We start from the raw sequence: 22845 nt of genomic DNA on the forward strand, positions 1-22845 counted from the left end.
TTGCTCCTTTTATCTTTTCATTTTAAATGGCCAATTTAATATGAGAAAATCATTTGAGAAAGTTAGATATTAGATTTTATGACAACAAAGATTACTTTGACGTTCTTTTTTGATTTAATGTCCGTGCGCATTTGACCTCAGCATCACCAACTTTCGCTTTGAGGCCGTGGCTTGCCCTCACCTTTAAGTGCCACGGGCCCCCAAAGCATGGGATCAATGGCTCTTGTGCAAAATCAAAGGCGCGCGCAAATCTCGGCCGTCGACGGGTAAAAACTAAACTCGGGATCCTGAGTTTAGTTTTTATGGTGGGGTCCACAAAAACTAAACTCGGGATCCCGAGTTTAGTTTTTATGTCGAGATCCCGAGTTTACCTTCAAATAGATGTGAAATCACATCTATTTCAACGAAGCGCAGGCGGGCGTGTTGGTCAAGACGTGTGCCTCCCAAGTTGATGACGAGGGTTCAAAACCTGGCTGGGAAAGCGAGGCGTACCGAGATTAGGCTGACCTCCCGAGATTAGTTTTTAGAAATCTAAACTCGGGATCCCGAGATTTTAATCGATCAACGATCCAGATCGATCGCCATCCCGCCTTTCCATTGGGACCATTGATCCCATGCTTTGGGACCCCGTGACACTTAAAGGGGAGGGTGGCCCGCCCTCGTCTGTCTGTGACGTGGCATGATTGCCATTTCAATAAGAATAGAATTGCGCCACGCTGGCAACTACACCTAGATCTAACAAAATGGAAACATGGCCAGCCGTGCTGGAGAGTGTAGAGCTGTGTGCTTAATGCTTTTGGAGCGAGTTGGCGATGGCGAACAGGTTCAAGTCCAACCGCTCAAAGGCTCCTTCGACCTTCAGCTGGGCTCTTGTGCTAGTGCTGCTGGTTTTAGCATGCGTGCTGCTACAAGACCCTCGCAAATTTTCCACCCACATCGCCTCCAATGCCCTGTAAGCCCTTGTCTGGATAGACTGTGGTTTTCAGTGTGTGTTTGTGTATGGGAGAGAGAGTGAAAGAGATTCTATTAACCTCCTTTCCGCGGTCGAAGTCGTCCTATACTGAACATGTCATGAGATAACATTCTACTATATTTGTCATGACTTGATGAAGTCAAGTACAATGGCCTTTCCTCCTCTTTACACTGCCCACTCTCCATTCTTCCTGGCTTCTCTAAGTCTGACTGACTTTGCTGCTTGTTTTTTAACTGAATTGGATTGAGCTTATTTCATATCCATACCGAAGTTCCTTTTAGAGATGCAGAGGAAGAAAGAAAGAAAAAAAGATTTATTAACTTCTGCTAGAGGCAGAAGTCCGCCCATGAGAAAGAATGATGTACATGTATGTATCCTCTGGGTTGAGAGAGATCACTAACCTTGTAGATAGTTTAGGGGCCCCCTATATGACGTAAGCAGAGTCTATTGATCAAAGAAAGTTCATATGGAAGCTGAGCAAAGAATCAATAAGGAGAAAATGTCACAGGCACAAGCTCTCATGCCAAAGATATGTCAAGATAACAGTGACAATGGCGAGATGGGTGGAGCATGTTGGGGATAGATTCAAGTCAGTTTCACCAAGAGGTGGAAACATTGGAAGAAAAACCTCAATTGTGGATCCAAGACTCTAGAGGTATAAGCATTAGTAGTGAAGGTCAGAGTGTCACAAATTGCTGACGTGTCAAGCCGTTGAAGAACGGAGCCAACTTGCAGATCTCGGCCGTGGGGGCTAAACCTTAGAAGCAGCAGAAGAAGTTTTACCAATCTGCAAATCTTGTCGAGTGGCCTATTTTTAAAGAGGAGTTCCCACCAACTTATGGGATCCTGTTCGATGGGGCCCAAGTGACCTAAAGACATTAAAGTAAAGCAGGAATTTCACCTTGCGTGAAATTGGTGAAATCTGATGATGTGGTAGTCGTATGGATGTTCAATGTTTTGCGTTAATTGATGATGTGGCAGTTGTAGAGATTTTCGCAAATCTCGCTGACAACTTTTGGGCATTAGCTTTTGGACCAAATGTTTTTAGAACTTGAAGCTTTTCATGTAAACTGCTTTTAGAGACCAAAGCCCTTTAAATATGACCCATGGGCTCTCACTCTAGAAGTCTACCTACGGGAGATGCAAAGCATAATGGGAGTTGTACCTAGTTGAAGTAATATAAAGAAATACCAAAAGAGACGCCAGTGTTTGGGGCTAGTGCTCTCTTGGGGTGGAACTCCGCCACTCTTTGCCTCATGTGTCGTGCATCTCTTTCAGTTCAGTTGTTAATTGAAGTGCTTAAAGTTGTTCAGTCTACCCTTTTTCCGTTGGCACGTGTGCGCATCCCGTTACAGTGGTATCAGAGCTTTAGGCGTGTGCTTTTTTGAAAGCATACCAATCACTCTCACTCTTAGTCCATTGCCAATCAGGCGCGCTTCTATCTTCATCGTTCCGTCTTAAAGGACATAAGCCATAAACTTTAAAGTACTCGAGACCACTTGCAAAAGAAGGATCAAAGATTTTTTTGTTCGAGCCACGGTTTTTCTCAGATTGAGTGCCATGAAGTGGTGGATATCTATAGCTACCAAGCTGCACACTCCAAGGACTTGGCAAGCTTTGAAGAAAATTTTTGCCCGAAGTTATATGCCTTCAGACATCTTCCTTCGGAGTACAGCTTCTGACAGAGTGGGGTATTCTGAAATGCTTGCTACGAAAACCCTAACAAATCACAACTTCAAATTTCTCGACATCTCTCAACAGGTATCTCTTCTTGAATCGATAACCTTGGAGCTCTAGTGTGATTGCTATGTCTTGAGACTACCATCACCGAAGAACACTGTGTGTTCAATAGCTCATGGACCATGTTGCAGTCGGCTACAACCTTATGGAAGAAATTTAACCCTAATTTTGGTGCAAGCTTCAAGATGGAAACCCTGTCGCGACTGTCACAAACGGGAGCGCATAACAATATAAAATATACTCGGATAAATAGAATTTATCACTTAATACTGAAGCCAAAGGATATAGAGAGAAATACATAGAGAGAGAGAGAGAGAGAGAGAGAGAGAGAGAGAGTGAGAAGATCGACACGGTACTTGGGACCAGAAGATGGGCTGGTCCCCCCCTTAAGAGAATCCTTTATTAGGGAGAATCTTTTTACAAGCACAAGAACCGGAGAAAACCCCTCCGTTCTAATTCTCTGACTCTATGGTCGTTTCTTCCCGTAAGGGAAATCCGAGGGACGAGCTCTCAATCCTTTTTCCGTATGTACTCGGAGTTGAGACTCCACAAACAATTTCCGAATTCCGTTCCGAGAATTTCCAAGCGTAGGCCAAAGCCTTCCCGCTTCTCCTTTGCAATGAAGTACCTGCAAACACATACGCAAACATGCGACAACAATTCGTATGGTGAATCCACAATAGATACCTCTCGCTCTTGTGCAGGAAAAGCGACTTCCGTGCTTCGTAGTCTCGCAATCTCTTGCGATATCTGGCGGCAATCTTCTCTTGCTGACGTTGGTAACTCCTTTTTCAGTGAGGACATGTGGTGCTTTTATAGCTCCTTGGCCATGGCACGAATAGCTGCTCGCGTAGAGATCGCAGTCGTTTTTTTTTTTTTTGCTGTTCTATGCGAAATAGGGAGAGAGAATTCACTGGCTGGTTTTGTTGCTTTATTTTCTAAGTGGCTGCCTACTTATTAAGTGGGCGGGCGGCATATTTTAAAATTGGTATGAACCTGCCCAAAAACTCAATAAAACCTTTTAAGTTTAAAACAATGCTTTTCACAACACTACCCAGGCGTCCCTGGATGCAACCACATGCACGAATGCAATGCAAATATAGATTCCTCGTAGGAAAGCGTCTGCTCTTCCCGGAAAACTCGTTAAAATATTCCGTTTTTTTAAAAGAAAAGCTTCTCAGAGCCCATCTTTATTCTTGTGTTTGCGTCTTTACGCGTATTCCTCTTTCCAGTTCGGATTTCCTCTCGACTATGGATATCCCCTTTCCGATGCACCCGTCACTCACCTTGTGATGCATCAGGAATACCCATCACCTAGTCCTTTCCTACTGAACTTACGGTACAATCCCCTTCACGATGCTCTATGTCACCCATCTTATGACGCATCAGAGATGTCCGTTCCCGGATGGTCGGATACTTCTTTTCGATGCTCCCTGTCACCCATCCGATGTGACGCATCAGAAGTACCCGTTCCTGGTGGCCTCACAGATATTCCCATTCTCAGTGATCCCGTCATTACTTTGAATGATGCACTAGGAATATTCTGTACTCGGATGTCTCCAGTGAGAAAAACCCTCTCACTTAAAATTCCAATAATTCATTTAGAATTATATTTCCTGGTGTTCCAAGCGAGAAAACCCTCTCACTTATAAATCCAATAATTCATTTAGAATTATTTTTATGTCAAATAAAGCCAATTTAGCAACATCCCTCTCACTTATAAACAGTTGTCCTCAACTGTAGAGGTCCAACTGAACTGCCGGGGAGAAACCAAAAAGATTCCAAATCTTGCTCAATGGTGAGTTGAGCTAGTCCTTTCTCAAAAGAGAACTTAAAAAATTAAATTAAACAAAAATTTAATAATTCAATACTACCTTACCGGTTTATGTCTTTCCTCTAGGATATCCTTCACCATTCATTAAACTTACGAGCCATGTAAGAACTCGTCATTCGTGTCTTTCCGAGAATCTGTTAACTCAATTCCACCTTCTCAATCCCGAGAAGAATCATCCTCCTAAAAATTAATTTAGGTCTATGTCCTTGTGCATAATCCTGCGCTGTTAGTCTAGAGGGTATTAAACCTCTTGTGTCCTCCCACATAGGGAATACCCAAGTCATAGAGCATTAAGCTCGATGTCTTTCTTTCACAATTTGCGATCACCTTAAAGAAGGTTCTTGTTCCGGGCCATCACTCAACGTAGGCGGACGGTTCCAATCCGAAGATTCTTTGTGCACGGCAACACTTCCTTCCAATCTTTTCCTCCTGCGAGTTATTACCACCAGCATTGTTTTCCCGACGCCCATTAGTGGCTCTTCCTTACAAAAGCATAAAAAATGATTCACTTGCGAGCATCAATGACGACTTGCAAAATCTCAGGCAGATAGGATTCTAGCCATAGCATTTTCTGAACGTACATTCAAACTTGGTTCACAATAGAGCAAACCCTCTTTAATTCTCAGGGATGTTCTCCCGTATGTAATTCTTACCATTTTGAAACGGTTGGCGAACTATATTGTCACGAACATAATAGTTCGAATTTATTCCAGCAGCGTGTAAGTGCTACTTCACTTGCTCATGGAGAAACGTATACCGCAACCAAAAGTTGCTACTGTAATGGTAAAGGCACATAGCGTACTCAATGATCAACGACCATTAGAAAACCTCTTCTCCGTAGAGAAACTCAAATTCCTTCTCCGAACACATCTCAAATATAGATTCTTGTGTCGGAATATCCTTGCGTGCAAAAAGATGCTCAAGAGAGTATAACAAACTCTCGTCGAGATCCTAAAAAGGAAGTTGGTTCATCTCATTCCGTTCAACAGAAAAAAATTCGATTAGTAGATGACCCACCTTAGCATAGGTCTGCATCTTCGTGTGTTATCCATGTACCCAAAGGTGTACCTAAGTTTCAGTGAGCCTGGGAAATTACCTTCCCTTTGTAAGATCCTTAGAGCGAAGACGCTCAACCTAACGATCCCTTGGCTCAATCTCAGAGCAAAACCCGCTCATCAAATAAACTAGGATTTTATTCCTTGGATTCCTTGATCATAGGTTGTAGTCGTCGCTTGTTCCTTTCCTCGTAAAGAGAGTATTCCTTCATTTGTGCGAAAAGCACTACTATATCTTCCCTTACCGGGTAAGGGGTGTAGGCTTAAAGAGAACTCAAGCTTAATGAAAGCTTTTCTTTGCTTGTAAGCTCAGAATGGTTCCATCATAATTTCCTACCCGCAGTAGTAGGTAATCTGTTCGAGAATTACCGGATACCAGATCAATTATGGACCTTCTGAGAACTTGTTTGGTGATCTTGTTTGGAATTTGTTTGAAATGGATGGTATCTGTTTTAAACCTGTCTTGGTGCCGATTGAATTGTTTGACTCTGGTTTTAATATTGGTTTCAATGTTTGGTGATTTACTCGCGGGTGGAGTAGTGAGAAACGCTGTTTTGGTATTGTTGAACCTCGGAACGACGCAGATGGGATATCTGGGGAGCGTTTCGTTGTATGCTTGAAAACCTCGGAACGACGCAAATGGGATGTCTGGGGAGCATTTCGTTGTACATTGGAAAACCTTCGAACGACGTAAACGGGATGTTTTGGGAGCGTTTGGTTGTATGCTTGAAACCTCCAAGCATTAAATTGATGCAACCATGAATGAATCACAAAAGCATCCACCTTACCATTATACTTACTAAATGTCGACTTCTCAGTGACTGGATTGTTGGAGTCGTTGCCTCTGTGTGCTACGAGAAGATTCACGTGCTTCTTTGAGTGGCTTGGTCTTGGGGTTGAGTACCTGTAGGATCAACTCTTGCATACGTTGACCCCTCTGCGCCTCCCGCTCTAAATCTAGAGCCGCTCGCTTTTTTCTTCGGCCGCTATGCGTTGAGCCTCACGTGCTTTCTTACGCTCGAGCTTGATAGTTGCCCTTTGTTCTTCGGCCGCCATGCGTGCTTGCTCACGCTCAAGCTCCATGGCTGCCTTTCTTTCTTCCAAGGCAGCGCGTTGCGCCTCTTGTTGTAGCATCATGTCCATTATCGACTTGACGAAAGCCTTTATAGGGTTTGGTGCAATCCGTGGCGTAAATCTGAATGGGGGAGGATCGGGGAACAATCCTCCTGGTGTAGAAACTTCGTCTTCTCTAACTCCACTCTCATCACCTTCACGCAAAGTATCCATTCCGCTTCGGGTGATGACCATGCATTGAGTTCTTGGGTACTTGGGGTTCTTGGGTTCTTAAGGTTCTTGAGTTCTTGAGGGTTGTGAGGTTCTTGAGTTCTTGGCTTGCAATCTGCGTTTAAGAAGGCTTTTCTCTTACCCAAGCTCGACTCTTTCCTGCGGGTGCACCCCTTGGCAGCCTTGCGCTCACACCAAGGTTGCTTTTCCCACCTCACTTCGATTGGCCTGCCGCTAAGTGCAAGGTCCGCTCTCAATGAGTGGAAAAGAGGAACCAAGGGAGGCTGGACAAGCCCTTCTTCCTCGGGTTACCTGCCACTCTTCAAAAACACAGATTAGGGATCGACATGCCTAAGTCGTAGTCTGGGTGCGGTCTTAATGCAAGAGACCATGTCATTGCCTATGAGAGCCGATTGTTTTCAAGGCCAGAATTGCCAGCACAGATATATGAGAGAGAGCTTTTGGCGGTTATCCATGCTCTTACTCAGTGGCAACATTACCTACTTGGAGCCGATTTTACGGTCTTCACAGATCACCAGAGTTTAATCTATTCTTGTCACAGAAGCAGCTATCAGATAAGTAAATGTGGTGGGCGAACATCTTGTCACAGTTTCACTTCCAGATTGTCCATGTGCAGGGACAGAAGAACTTGGTGGCGAATGCTTTGTCACGGAAGCCGTTGGTTCTGGCTATTTCCGCGATACACCATAGAAGCTTCGAGGATATGGTCAATCAGTATGCCACAGATCCAGGTTTTGTACATGTATTCGGTCGAATACAGAATGGGGAGCGGGATATTCCATTCGGGATGGCTACTTGATGAAGAAAATGATGTTGTGCGTTACATAGCCGTTGAGGGAAAAGGTTCTAACTGAATGCCACTGTCCACCATTTACGGGTCACCGCGGCATTGATACCACCTTGAAAGGTGTGGAAAAATACTTCTTTTGGCTGAGACTCAAGAAGGATGTGGACGATTTTGTACGCAGTAGCTTGGTATGCCAGAAGGTCAAGTTTGACAGGCATAAAGCACAGGGATTGTTACAGCCTTTACCCACTCCCACCCGCCCAAAGGAAAGTATTGCTATGGATTTCATTTTTGATCTCCCGAAGACACAGAGTGGGCGCGATGGTATCTGGACTGTTAGTGACAAATTTAGCAAGCAAGCTCATTTGATTCCAGTGAAGAAGACAATCAAGCCAGATCACTTAGCGAGACTGTTCATTGCTCAGATATTCAGACTACCATGGCATGCTTGAGACAATTGTCTCTGATAGAGATCCCCGATTCACGAGTTTGTTTTGGAAGGCTATTTGGGAGAACATTGGCACACGGTTGCAGTTCTTGTAATCTTTCCACCCGCAGACAGATGGGGCAATCTGAGATTGCAAATTCAGTTGTACTGGATTTATTGAAGTCTTATATCATAAATCAGAAGATTCAATGAGAAAAGTATTTGCCCTTGGTGGAATTTGCCTACAATAACACGATTCACTCTTCGACGGGGAAGGCGCCATTTGATATTATTGAAGATGCTCCGAAGGTTCCATCCTTCTTAATCACAAAAGGTAAGATTTTTGAAGCCGACCAGTACACGAGGGACTTGGACACAGCTTTTGCCAAGGTCCGGGAGGCTTTAGAGAAATCTCAGAAAAGACACAAAAAGGCAGTAAATTGACATTGTTGCGATTTGAAATTAAAGGAGAATGATTGTGTGCTCTTACGTTTTGAGAAAGCACGCCTGAGAAAGAAAAAGGGAAAGGAGCGGCTTTTTCCAAAGCTTAGCATGAGATACTATGGACCTTTCCAGATAAAAGAAAAGATAAATGATGTCTCCTTTAGATTGAAGCTAGCCGATACTTGGAGGATTCAGAATGCTTTTCATGTGAGTCTCTTGTAGCCTTTTAAAGGCGATGTACGCGATGATGGGGAGCCAGATAAGCAACTCAAAGTGGAGGAAAACGAGGAGATACTCGTTCCAGAACAGATATTGGCACATAAAGATAGAGAGATAAAAGATAAAGTGATAAGACAGTTCTTGGTTAAATTCAAGAACTATCCTGCATTGGATGCGAAGTGGATGGAGGAGGAGGACCTGGCAGGTACTCCTCAGATTGTGAACCTTTACCTTGAAGCATTCGGTTTAGCATAGTCTACTCCGATAGAACCCCGATTTCAGCTTAGGCGGAATTTGGTGTAGCGGGCTTGCACAAGAGGGGAGTCACTCCGCTCCTTTGTCACAACAGATTGCCCCAATTTTTGATAATAGAGTCACTGATATCCCTATTGGGTTTTAGGGATACTGTGGGCTGACAGTATTCTGCTGTAATGACTTTTAAGACTTGGAATTCCTGATAATATGATACGGATTTGTACTTGACTTGTTTAATTGTAGGAACTGATAGACGAAATGGCTGCAGCATTTCGGTCTGATAAGATCTCCATAGACATGATAGCAATAAGGATTAGTTAATCGGGCATCTATGAGGTCCCGATTGGATCTAGATGCGATTGCTAAATATGTTGCCGATTAATCATGGTCTGAGATTGGAATGATTGATGAATGTGATTTGTCATGTGATGTCAAGTGATGTCCTATGATGTGATTGTCGATTGGTACATGTGCTAGATGTGTTTTTCCTAGTGCATCGGTACTAACAGTTAGTGTCTGCTAAGACAGTTTATGGCCTCTGTTTGTTTTGCAGGCGTAATCGAGGGCGATTACAATGCTTTCAAGAGGGGGGTATGTCACAAATGGGTGACGTGGCATGACCCGACACACTCCCAGAGTGGGGCAGCAGACCCGGTATAGCAGGGCAGTCCCATGAAACGTGGAAATCTGCTAACGTGGTAGTACCGTATGGACCTTCGTGATTGGCGGCGCAAAAAGCAGAAATCTGATGACGTGGCAAAGCTGTACGGAAGCATGCTTTTGCGCTAGTTGGCTGAATTGGCAGCTTTTGGAATAGTTGCTTTATTTTACAAGCTTTTAAAATTGGATGCTTTTGGGCATCCCTTGTAACCTTTAAATACGTGGTTAGGCCCTCACTTCTCAGAGCATTTGGACGTAGAGTTTGAGAGTGAGAACCCTCCCACTTTCTTGTACTTTGGACTCAGATTAATACAAAAAGAAATACCGAAAGGGGCGCCAGTCTTTGGGGCCAATACCTCTTGGCACGGAACTTCGCCGGGCCGTGTTGAATCAATTGTGGATTGTGAATTGTTTTGAAGTGAATCTCTACTGTGTCACGGTAGAACCTTGACTTGGAGTGTCCAAGTTCGTTACAGCATTCCGAAGGAAGATGTCAGAAACCATATAACTACGGGCAAAAATTTTCTTGAAAGCTTGCCAAGTCCTTGGAGTGTGCGGCTTGGTAGCTATAGGCATCACCATCTACATGGCACTGCTTTTGAGAAAAACAGCGACTCAAAACAAATCTTGGATCCTTCTCTTTTTGGCTTATGCCCTGTAAGACATGAGCGGTGAAGATGGGAGCGCGCCCGATGCGCGATGAAGTAAGGGTGGGAGTGCGTAATAAGTCCGGGGTCGGGACCGAAAATACTCCAAATAAGATTCCAATAGACTTTGGAAGTGCCATCTTTCTCTGTCTCCTCTTTGGTAGGACCGCTATGCTTTCAGAAAAGCACATGCCTGATGCTTTGATACCATTGTCACAAGACGGGCTGTCACAAAGTGATGATGTGGTGGACAGCAGAAACCCTAATTTCTGCCAAAAACCCTAAAATTCCTAAAAACCCTAACTGCTGGCTGAAACCCTAATTTGCAGCAAACCCTAATTTCTGGAAACCCTAACTGCTGGCTGAAACCCTAATTTCTGGCGCCAGTGCCACGTGGCAGGGTTGTACGGATTTTCCGGAAATTGCGCCGCAATTTGCGCTGGCAGCTTTTGGGCGTTGCTTTTTGCATGAAAGAGAGAGAACTTGCTTTTTTTAAAATTAAAAAAAAAAGAGACTCTCTCTAAGAGAGAGAACTGATGCTTTTGATTTTGAAAGCTTTTGGGGCTCTGCTTTTGGGCATCCCTTGTAACCTTTAAATTAGTGGTGAGGGCCTCACTTCTCAGAGCATCTGGACGCAGAGTCTGAGAGTGAAACCCTAACCGCTCTCTTGTACTTTGATGATTGATTAATACAAAAAGAAATACCGAAAGGGGCGCCAGTCTTTGGGGCCAATATCTCTAGGCACGGAACTCCGCCGGGCCAGTGCAAATCTATTGTGATCTGTGAATTGTTTTGAAGTGGTTATTTGGTGCTGTCGCGGTTGAATCTTGACTTGGAGTGTCCAAGTTCGTTATAGTGGTATCAGAGCCCGGCCGATTTCTCTTCTACGGGAAATCCGATCCCCGAATTTTTTTTCCGCGGCACCTATGGCTTCAGGCAATGATCAGTCGACTCCCTCTGCATCTGGAGATGCGGGCTGGGATCACAACGAAGATTCAGACAGAGAGTATGGCCCTCCTCGGCCTACTCAGGCGGAGCAAAGAGAGATGGAGCGTCGTCAATTGATTGGCGATGCAACAAAGATGATGCTCAATTTTGCCAAGGACCCGAAGATGGCAAAATATATGAACCAGACCTCTTTGGAAGAGGTACAGAGGGAGTGGCAGAGAACCACAACACCACTCCCGAAACCCGCTCTCAAGAAACCTTCTGCCTCGAAGAAATATACGGAGAAGGAGCTGGAGAACGTGGTTGATGCACGGATTGCTCAGCTTTTCGACGTGCAAAAGAAAGGCAAAAAGCACGGCAAAAAGCAAAACAAAGGTACTAACTTCCCGGGATATTTGGGTCGTCAGTCGACATTTGACAAAGCAAAGAAACTGAAGAAGCGCGTCAAGTTTGAAGGCCTACCCAGTTCTTCTTCTTCTTCTGACAGTTCTTCTAGCTCTTCAGACTCGAGCGAAGAAGACAGGAAAAGCAAAAAGCGAAGCAAGAAACAACGCTTCAGAAAGGGCAAGAAAAATGCAAGGAAATCTAGGTCTCGCCCAGTGAGTGACACTTCTACAGAGGACTCGTCTACGGACAGTTCAGACTCTGACAACGGAAACTTTTATGCAAACAAGAGGAATTTTTACAAAGCCAACCAGTATGACTTTCTCGAAGATAAAAGCAAGAAAGTCTGAGAGTTTAAGGAAGGTGGCCAAGCACTTAAGTTTGAGGGAAAAGGTTATGACTGAATGCCATTGTCCACCTTTTACGGGTCACCGCGGCATTGCTACCACCATGAAAGGGGTAGAGAGATATTTCTTTTGGCCGAGACTCAAGAGAGATGTGGAAGAGTTTGTGCACAGTTGCTTGGTATGCCAGAAGGTCAAGTTTAACAGGCATAAAGCATAGGGATTGTTACAGCCTTTACCCATACCCACCCGCCCCTGGGAAAGTATAGCGATGGATTTCATTTTTGATCTCTCGAGAACACAGAGTGGTCACGATGGTATCTGGACTGTTATTGACAGATTTAGCAAACAGGCTCATTTCATTCCAGTGAAGAAAACAGTCAAGCCGGATCACTTAGCGAGACTGTTTGTGGCCCAGATTTTCAGATTACATGGCATGCTTGAGACAATTGTTTCCGACAGAGACCCCAGATTTACGAGTTTGTTTTGGAAGGCAATTTGGGAGAACATTGGCACGCGGTTGCAGTTCTCGTCATCGTTCCACCTGCAGACTGATGGGCAATCCGAGATTGCCAATTCAGTGGTTCTAGATTTATTGAAGTCTTATATCTCAGATCAGAAGACTCAATGGGAAAGATATTTACCTTTGGTGGAATTTGCCTACAATAACACGATACACTCGTCGACGGGGAAGGCGCCATTTGAGATTGTTGAAGGTGCTGCAAAGGTTCCACCCTTCCTGAGCACGAAAGATAAGATCTTTGAAGCGGATGAATATACGCGAGATCTGGATACGGCTTTTGCCAAGGTTCGCGAGACTTTGCAGAAGTCTCAAGAACGACAGAAAAAGGAGGCGGATCGCCATCGTCGCGACATGAAATTGAAGGAGGATGATTGGGTGCTCTTACGTTTTGAGAAGACACGCCTACGAAAGAACAAGGGAAAGGAGAGGCTTTTTCCAAAGCTTAGTATGCGATACTACGGCCCTTTCCAGATTACTGAAAAGATAAATGAAGTCTCCTTCCGACTGAAACTGCCAGATACTTGGAGGATTCACAATGCATTTCATGTGAATCTCTTGAAACCTTTTAAAGGTGATGTGCTTGATGATGGGGAGCCTGATGAGCAACCCGAAGTGGAAGAAAACGAGGAGATCCTTGTTCCTGAACAGATTTTGGCACATAAGGATACGAAGAATAAGGGTAAAGTCCGAAGGCGGTTCTTGGTTAAGTTCAAGAATTATCCTGCACTTGATGCGAAGTGGATGGAGGAGGAGGACCTAGCAGATACTCCTCAGATTGTGAAACTTTACCTCGATGCTTTTGGTTTAGCATAGTCTACTCCAAATGGAACCCAAAATTCAGCTTGGCCGAAGATCTGGTGCAGTGGGATGCACAAGAGGGGAGTTACTCCACTCCTTTGTCAACAGATGCCTTGATTTTGATACTAAAGTCACTGATGTCTCTTTGAGCTTCAGGGATACTGAGAGCTGACAGTATTCTGCTGGATGACTTTCTGAAATGGAATTCCTGATAATGATATTGATTTGTTCTTGACTTCTTGTGAGTGCAGGAACCGATAGCCGAAATGATTGCAGCATTTTGGTCTGATTGATCTCGAATAGACATGGTTGCAATAGGGGTTAGTCAATCGGACATCGATGAGGTCCCGATTGGACCTAGATGTGATTGCTAGCTACATTGCCGATAAATCATGGTCTAAGATCCGAATGAATGTTGAATGTCATGTGATGTCTAGTGATGTCCTGTGATGTCGTGTGATGTGACTGTCGATTTTGTACATGTGCTAGATGTGTGTTCCTAGTACGTAGGTACTAACAGTCAGTGTCTGCTAAGACGGTTTATGGCTTTTGTCGGTTTTGCAGGCGTAATCGCGGTCGATTACAATGTTTTCAAGAGGGGGGTATGTCACAAAGTGATGACATGGCGGACAGCAGAAACCCTAAAATTCTTGGAAACCCTAACTGCTGGCTGAAACCCTAATTCGTAGCAAACCCTAATTTGTGGAAACCCTAACTGCTGGCTGAAACCCTAATTTTTGGCGCCAGTGCCACGTGGCAGGGTTGTACGGATTTTTCGGAAATTGCGCCGCAATTTGCGCTGGCAGCTTTTGGGCGTTGCTTTTTGCATGAAAGAGAGAGAACTTGCTTTTTTTTTAAATTAAAAAAAAAAGAGACTCTCTCTAAGAGAGAGAACTGATGCTTTTGATTTTGAAAGCTTTTGGGGCTCTGCTTTTGGGCATCCCTTGTAACCTTTAAATTAGTGGTGAGGGCCTGACTTCTCAGAGCATCTGGACGCAGAGTCTGAGAGTGAAACCCTAACCGCTCTCTTGTACTTTGATGATTGATTAATACAAAAAGAAATACCGAAAGGGGCGCCAGTCTTTGGGGCCAATATCTCTAGGCACGGAACTCCGCCGGGCCAGTGCAAATCTATTGTGATCTGTGAATTGTTTTGAAGTGGTTATTTGGTGCTGTTGCAGTTGATTCTTGACTTGGAGTGTCCAAGTTCGTTACAGCATTCCGAAGGAAGATGTCAGAAACCATATAACTTCGGGCAAAAATTTTCTTGAAAGCTTGCCAAGTCCTTGGAGTGTGCGGCTTGGTAGCTATAGGCATCACCATCTACATGGCACTGCTTTTGAGAAAAACAGCGACTCAAAACAAATCTTGGATCCTTCTCTTTTTGGCTTATGCCCTGTAAGACATGAGCGGTGAAGATGGGAGCGCGCCCGATGCGCGATGAAGTAAGGGTGGGAGTGCGTAATAAGTCCGGGGTCGGGACCGAAAATACTCCAAATAAGATTCCAATAGACTTTGGAAGTGCCATCTTTCTCTGTCTCCTCTTTGGTAGGACCGCTATGCTTTCAGAAAAGCACATGCCTGATGCTCTGATACCATTGTCAAAAGACGGGCTGTCACAAAGTGATGACGTGGCGGACAGCAGAAACCCTAATTTCTGGAAACCCTAACTGCTGGCTGAAACCCTAATTTCTGGCGCCAGTGCCACGTGGCAGGGTTGTACGGATTTTCCGGAAATTGCGCCGCAATTTGCGTTGGCAGCTTTTGGGCGTTGCTTTTTGCATGAAAGAGAGAGAACTTGCTTTTTTTAAAATTAAAAAAAAAAGAGACTCTCTCTAAGAGAGAGAACTGATGCTTTTGATTTTGAAAGCTTTTGGGGCTCTGCTTTTGGGCATCCCTTGTAACCTTTAAATTAGTGGTGAGGGCCTCACTTCTCAGAGCATCTGGACGCAGAGTCTGAGAGTGAAACCCTAACCGCTCTCTTGTACTTTGATGATTGATTAATACAAAAAGAAATACCGAAAGGGGCGCCAGTCTTTGGGGCCAATATCTCTAGGCACGGAACTCCGCCGGGCCAGTGCAAATCTATTGTGATCTGTGAATTGTTTTGAAGTGGTTATTTGGTGCTGTCGCGGTTGATTCTTGACTTGGAGTGTCCAAGTTCGTTACAGCATTCCGAAGGAAGATGTCAGAAACCATATAACTTCGGGCAAAAATTTTCTTGAAAGCTTGCCAAGTCCTTGGAGTGTGCGGCTTGGTAGCTATAGGCATCACCATCTACATGGCACTGCTTTTGAGAAAAACAGCGACTCAAAACAAATCTTGGATCCTTCTCTTTTTGGCTTATGCCCTGTAAGACATGAGCGGTGAAGATGGGAGCGCGCCCGATGCGCGATGAAGTAAGGGTGGGAGTGCGTAATAAGTCCGGGGTCGGGACCAAAAATACTCCAAATAAGATTCCAATAGACTTTGGAAGTGCCATCTTTCTCTGTCTCCTCTTTGGTAGGACCGCTATGCTTTCAGAAAAGCACATGCCTGATGCTCTGATACCATTGTCAAAAGACGGGCTGTCACAAAGTGATGACGTGGCGGACAGCAGAAACCCTAATTTCTGCCAGAAACCCTAAAATTCCTGGAAACCCTAACTCCTGGCTGAAACCCTAATTCGCAGCAAACCCTAATTTCTGGAAACCCTAACTGCTGGCTGAAACCCTAATTTCTGGCGCCAGTGCCACGTGGCAGGGTTGTACGGATTTTCCGGAAATTGCGCCGCAATTTGCGCTGGCAGCTTTTGGGCGTTGCTTTTTGCATGAAAGAGAGAGAACTTGCTTTTTTTAAAATTAAAAAAAAAAGAGACTCTCTCTAAGAGAGAGAACTGATGCTTTTGATTTTGAAAGCTTTTGGGGCTTTGCTTTTGGGCATCCCTTGTAACCTTTAAATTAGTGGTGAGGGCCTCACTTCTCAGAGCATCTGGACGCAGAGTCTGAGAGTGAAACCCTAACCGCTCTCTTGTACTTTGATGATTGATTAATACAAAAAGAAATACCGAAAGGGGCGCCAGTCTTTGGGGCCAATATCTCTAGGCACGGAACTCCGCCGGTCCAGTGCAAATCTATTGTGATCTGTGAATTGTTTTGAAGTGGTTATTTGGTGCTGTCGCGGTTGATTCTTGACTTGGAGTGTCCAAGTTCGTTATAGTGGTATCAGAGCCCGGCCGATTTCTCTTCTACGGGAAATCCGATCCCCGAATTTTTTTTCCGCGGCACCTATGGCTTCAGGCAATGATCAGTCGACTCCCTCTGCATCTGGAGATGCGGGCTGGGATCACAACGAAGATTCAGACAGAGAGTATGGCCCTCCTCGGCCTACTCAGGCGGAGCAAAGAGAGATGGAGCGTCGTCAATTGATTGGCGATGCAACAAAGATGATGCTCAATTTTGCCAAGGACCCGAAGATGGCAAAATATATGAACCAGACCTCTTTGGAAGAGGTACAGAGGGAGTGGCAGAGAACCACAACACCACTCCCGAAACCCGCTCTCAAGAAACCTTCTGCCTCCAAGAAATATACGGAGAAGGAGCTGGAGAACGTGGTTGATGCACGGATTGCTCAGCTTTTCGACATGCAAAAGAAAGGCAAAAAGCACGGCAAAAAGCAAAACAAAGGTACTAACTTCCCGGGATATTTGGGTCGTCAGTCGACATTCGACAAAGGAAAGAAACTGAAGAAGCGCGTCAAGTTTGAAGGCCTACCCAGTTCTTCTTCTTCTTCTGACAGTTCTTCTAGCTCTTCAGACTCGAGCGAAGAAGACAGGAAAAGCAAAAAGCGAAGCAAGAAACAACGCTTCGGAAAGGGCAAGAAAAATGCAAGGAAATCTAGGTCTCGCCCAGTGAGTGACACTTCTACAGAGGACTCGTCTACGGACAGTTCAGACTCTGACAACGGAAACTTTTATGCAAACAAGAGGAATTTTTACAAAGCCAACCAGTATGACTTTCTCGAAGATAAAAGCAAGAAAGTCTGAGAGTTTAAGGAAGGTGGCCAAGCACTTAAGTTTGATACTTTTTCGGGATACTCCGATGCTTCAAAGGCTTTGTCTTTTATATAGCAGTTTGACATCGCTTTCGCGGGAGGACGCTATTCAGAGCACTCCAAGATTCGGAGAGCTGCCTCTTATTTTAAGGGGAATGCTCGCACTTGGTGGTCCACGCTTCTATTAAGCAAGACTGTGCCAATTACATGGCTGAAATTCAAGAGGCTTTTTATTTCTTCTTGGTTGACTCAAGAGTTTGAGCGAGATATACGAGCTGCTTGGAACCATCTCTGGATGACCAAGAGCGATACAGTGAATTCTTACTGTGAAAGATTTTGGAACTCTTTTCTACCTACCTCTTCATTCAAGAAGATCTCGTTCAGAGAACAGATTGAGCGGTTTACATTGGGTCTACCTACAGAGATCCGAGACCACTGCTTGGAACAGAAGTCAGCTTCTATTCAGGAGTTGATGAGTCATGCGAAGCGGGGCTTTGCAATTCACTCTGGCAGTCTGACCTACCCCACAGATGAGGCCATGACACAACGAACCGGACAGACTTCTGGGAATGAAAGTAGAAAAAGAAAGAGCAACCCAGAGAAAAAGGATGCACGACCCAGACTTACTCCTCAGGAGCGGACTCGCTACATCAGGGAGGGGAAGTGCTTTGGATGCGGGGAAACTGGACATATCTCTGCGAAGTGCCCTAAAAAGGCACAGAAAGAACAGAATGACAAGGACGACGAAAGGCCTAAGAGTTCGAGAGCAGTTGAGGACCGTGTACGAAAAGGCAAGATGAAAACAGGACTGGTTCCAGATTGTGTGGGTACTGATACCGACACCATGGATGAGAGTACAGAACTTTGCCGAGCTTGGGGCAAAGTGAAAGATCAAGAGGCCCTGATTTTCTTTGATGGAGGAGCCAAGGCCAACTTCATTTCACTGGAATTGGCGGCGCGGCTCAAGATTACTCCCGATCGGATGGGACCACTTGCAGAGGCAGTTCTAGCAGCACCCGGTAGGGACGTAGCCATTACACCTGTCATTGGCAAACTTCGGTTGCATTGTCAGGGGTATTTGGGGCATGAGGACTTCTTCATAATGCCTTTGAAGGGTTGTGATGTTCTCTTAGGGATTCCCTGGTACCACAAGAACAACGCCGTGGTCGATTATCGGGCGAGAAAAGCGACTTTGACTACAGAAAAGGGCAGAACAATTGTACTTGATATTAAACTGAAGGGCGAGTCTGTCCCTATTATATCGGCTTCGGCCATTTCAAAATTAATGAAATCCAGTCTGTTTGTTTACTCGATCTTTATGAAAGAGTTGAGTGATGATGATAGGACAAATATGTCTAAACTTGATAAAGAACGCCAAGATTTTCTACACTCTCACGCCGATTGCTTCTCAGAAGGCCTGCCAGGAGAGTTACCACCTGCTCGTCCTGAAGATCATACCATTGATCTGATACCTGGTAGTACACCACCGAACCGGCCACCCTACCGTGTGAGCCGAGCACAGAATGAAGAGATTATGAACCAAGTGAAAGACCTCTTGGAAAAGGGTCTTGTCCAGCCTAGTACTTCACCGTATTGCTCTCCAGTATTGTTGGTTTTGAAGAAAGACGGATCTTGGAGAATGTGCATCGATTATAGAGCTCTCAACAAAATCACCATCAAGAACAGATTTTCGATTCCTAGGATTGATGATATACTCGACAGGTTACAGGGATCCTCATGCTTTAGCAGGATTGACTTGAAGAGTGGATATCATCAGATCAGAATAGCACCGGGAGACGTCTACAAGACAGCTTTTCGGACGACTTTTGGGTTATTTGAGTTTTTGGTGATGCCTTTTGGCTTAACCAATGCTCCTGCGACATTTAACCGGATGATGGATAGGATTTTTCGAGAGTACAGGCTATTTGTTCGCGCGCGCACGTGGAGCTGATGACGTAGAATTATACGAATTTCCGGATTTTGCGCTAGCTGTGCTGACGTGGCATTGCTGTATGGATTTTTGGATTTTGCGTTGCTGACGTGGTAGATTGTACGGATTTCTGTAGATTGCATTGGTTGTGCTGACGTGGCAGTTGTCTGGATTTTCAAAAATCACGCTGACTGCCTTTTGGCTAGATGTCTTTGTACCAGATGCTTTAACTCAAACTGCTTTTGGGCCTCGGGCCTTTAAATATGAGGCTAGGGCTCATTCTCTGACACTCTTCTAGGAGAAGGTGCAGAGCGTGGAGTACCGGTTTGGACTGTGTTGATGCAAGGGGCGCCAAGGTTTGGGGCCAATACTCTTTGGGGTGGAATTCCGCCACTTCGTCCCGTGTCGTCTCTCTTTTTCAATTCAGTTGTTATTGAAGTGCTAAAAGTCTGTCCAGTGTGTTCTTTTCTATTGGCTCGTGGTGCCCGTCTCGTGACAGTGGTATTAGAGCATCATGCGTGTACTTTTGTGAAAGCATATCGGTGCTACAAAAGAGCAGACAGAGCAAACCAAAGACTAATGGAATTTTATTTGAAGTATCTTCGGGTCCCGACCCAAACTTATTAGCCACTCCCATCCTTACTTCATCGCGCATCGGGCGCGCCCCCGTCTTCGCCACTCTGTCTTATCGGGCATAAGCTATAAAGAACCCAAGACATGGCGTTCATGGATTCAACAGAATATTTGCAGTTTCTTCTCGACGAGCTTCATGACATTCTTTCGTAGCATCCTCATTAGAATCTTCTGATGCTGCAAAGTTCTCAACAATTTTTGAACTACATGTTACTCACCCCCTCTAATGCCCCAGGTGGTACCTCCTCCTCCGGCACCAGAAAGTATGAGAGCTTCCAATCGGCAACCTTCTCAGCCATCTGTTTTGATTGGGGGAGTCTTCAGGATTATGGTGAAGCCATCTAACCCTGATCCTTTGCCACCGCCTTTGCCCACACCTCCCCCACCACCACTGCCACTAGGCTACAATGGTTGGAGCCCATATGGATACCCTTATTATCCATACCTGGGATATGTGCCTAACCAACCCAAAGATTTCAAGGATGGCGGCACGACAATCAAGTTTTTCACTTTTTCCAAGGTGAAAGATCGGAAGAAAGCATTGCAGTTCCTATAGCAATTCGACAACATCTATGCTTTGGGGAACTATACAGAAGAATCCAAGATTTCTCGAGCAACGGGATTTCTTAAAGATAATGCTATGCTATGGTGGAGTTCAATCGCGGCACAACCGCATGCTCCAAGGACCTGGCAAGCTTTCAAGACAGTTGTTGCACGCAGCTACATGACCTCTATGTTTGAAGTCCGGATTTTGGCAGAGTGGGGCAACTTGACAATGCTTGCCACCGAAACCATGGACGACTATAACCAAAGGTTTCTCGACGTGTACCTTCCGGTGTCCTTTAGGTCGTTCCCTTGGAGGCCCAATGCGAGCGATACACCATTGGACTACCATCACCATTGCAGGAATATTGTCTATCCAAGCAAGTCTCCACCGTGCAAGAACTTATGGACCATGCCGCGGTCGGCTACAAATTGATGAAGGGAAAGCTAGAGTTTACCACAGAAGAACTGTCACGTGACACATCCAACACGTGACACATCCAATCCTATGTGTCTGTGGACAACCTACAACATGATCAGGGTTCAGTTCAGTCAAGTCAGTCTAGAATAGGAAGTGATCTGGCACTTTTGTGAGTCTGTTCGTAGACCGTGCATGCCCAGGCACTTAGTGTAGATGCATATCCTCTGGTTGCACACAGCATGATTATAAGCATTCCCATCAGAATCCATCAGGGGAATTTTCCAGTGTATTTTACCTATTTTCCCTATTTTTGACATTTTTCACCGATTATTTTAAGTGACGTTTGTTGGGAACTGAGTAAGGCAATTTGGGTAAGATAATATATAAGCAAACCTAGGCTAGCACTATTTGGCAGAAGAGGAAGGAGAACACAGGACAGGTAGCAGGTTCCCCCCCCTCTCTCTCAAGCAGGACATTCTCCCCCTTGGTGCGTTTTCCTCTCAAGCAAGACCTCCCAGTACTTGGCGTTTTCAGCAGAGCTCATCGCCATAGGACCCCAACTCTTGGCGTTTTTCATCAAAGACCTCATCGCCATACAACCCCGAGCCTTGGCGTTTCTCAGAAACCCAACATCGCCCTCCCTTTCCCTAGTGTTTTCAACATCACCTAGCATCAGAATCTCAGGGTTTTTGCCAGCTTAAAACAGCGTTTTCAGCCAGCAGGATTCAGCCCAAACCAGCGCTTTTGTGTTCAGGAGATTTCAGCCATTGGCGTTTTTGGACAGCAGATGAAGTGCATCAGTTTTCAGCCCTAGAGTCGGTCTCGTCATCCCCGTCGTGGACATCGACATAGCCTAGACTTGCATCAGTTCTCAGTCATCCATTTGTACGAGTTTGTGCAATCAATAGAAGACCACTCTCGCCAACGAGAGTGGGGCCTTCGGAGGAGGGTTTTACAACGTCTCTGGTGTCGTATTCTCTTCTCTCTCTATCTCTCAGTCTCAATACACTTTCACGCACAGTGTCCATTCACTTTGTTTGTCCATTGCACTCTCTCATTAAGAACGAAAGGCTCTCCCTTCCATAAGAATAAAAAGGAACCTTGAGCACAGATCGGAGCACTCATCTTGAGCAAAGTTCAAACATTCACTCGGCTGCACCTTACAAGAACCTCCGACCACTAACCACAACTCTCGCTAACAAAGAATAAATTCTCGAGAGTCGTGAAAGTCAACCGCTAAGGCCTTGTTTGACGCCTCAACAACGAGACACCTTACTACAAGAAGGCTGATGTTTTGGATGCTTTCAAATAGGACATAACCATTTTGGTTGTTCCCAATGCACTGATGGACCAGCGAAGCTGACGCTTGCGTCGACGATCGACAGAAACCTAAGACCATCTCCAGCCAAACGAGCTAAACGGGCCATTGGATTAGTACCTGACATCTATGGCATACGCCTTGAAAGTACAAATGAATTGTGTCGAGCATATGGCAAAGTCGATTGTTTGAAGGTCCTAATTTTCTTTGACCTAGGAGCTACAAAGAACTTCATCCATCGAGAATTCTTGAAGCAGATGCACTTTGATTATGATGTAGAGGGTAGAGAAATTGAATCTGAGCTAGCCACAGGTCAAACTTAGAAAGTGGTACCGCTCATCGGTGCTCTTCCAGTGACTATCCAAGATTATCATGGAAAAGCCGATTTCCACATTATGAAGTTGGGCAATTGCGACGTTCTCTTGGGCATACCTTGGCATGACAAGAATGATGCGACTCTCTAGGTTCAAAACCGAACCATCACCGTGATGCAAAAGGGCAAGCTAGTTGTCCTCAAAGTTCGGTTGTCCGAACAAAATCTTGAATGAACTCTCTAGTTGTTTTATAGTTAGATACTTTTGAACTCTGTTTGAGAAATTATGGTTTGAAAATTTATTTGAAATGG

The 22845-nt window shown here is 45.0% G+C and overlaps 1 protein-coding gene across 1 annotated transcript in view; it reads left to right on the forward strand.

Annotated features, from left to right (window-relative positions):
- The first annotated feature begins 728 nt into the window (after positions 1 to 728).
- Positions 729 to 22845, forward strand: part of LOC147453763 (O-fucosyltransferase family protein) — an 87565-nt gene continuing 65448 nt past the window's right edge. The window contains exon 1 of the mRNA XM_086515854.1: positions 729 to 952. Coding sequence (XP_086371980.1) covers positions 813 to 952 — 140 coding nt within the window. The 5' untranslated portion in view covers positions 729 to 812. The remainder of the gene's footprint in view (positions 953 to 22845) is intronic.

The sequence above is a fragment of the Adiantum capillus-veneris genome, chromosome 7 (assembly GCF_014529385.1).
Source record: "Adiantum capillus-veneris isolate H3 chromosome 7, ASM1452938v2, whole genome shotgun sequence".
NCBI classification, from domain to species: Eukaryota; Viridiplantae; Streptophyta; class Polypodiopsida; order Polypodiales; family Pteridaceae; genus Adiantum; species Adiantum capillus-veneris.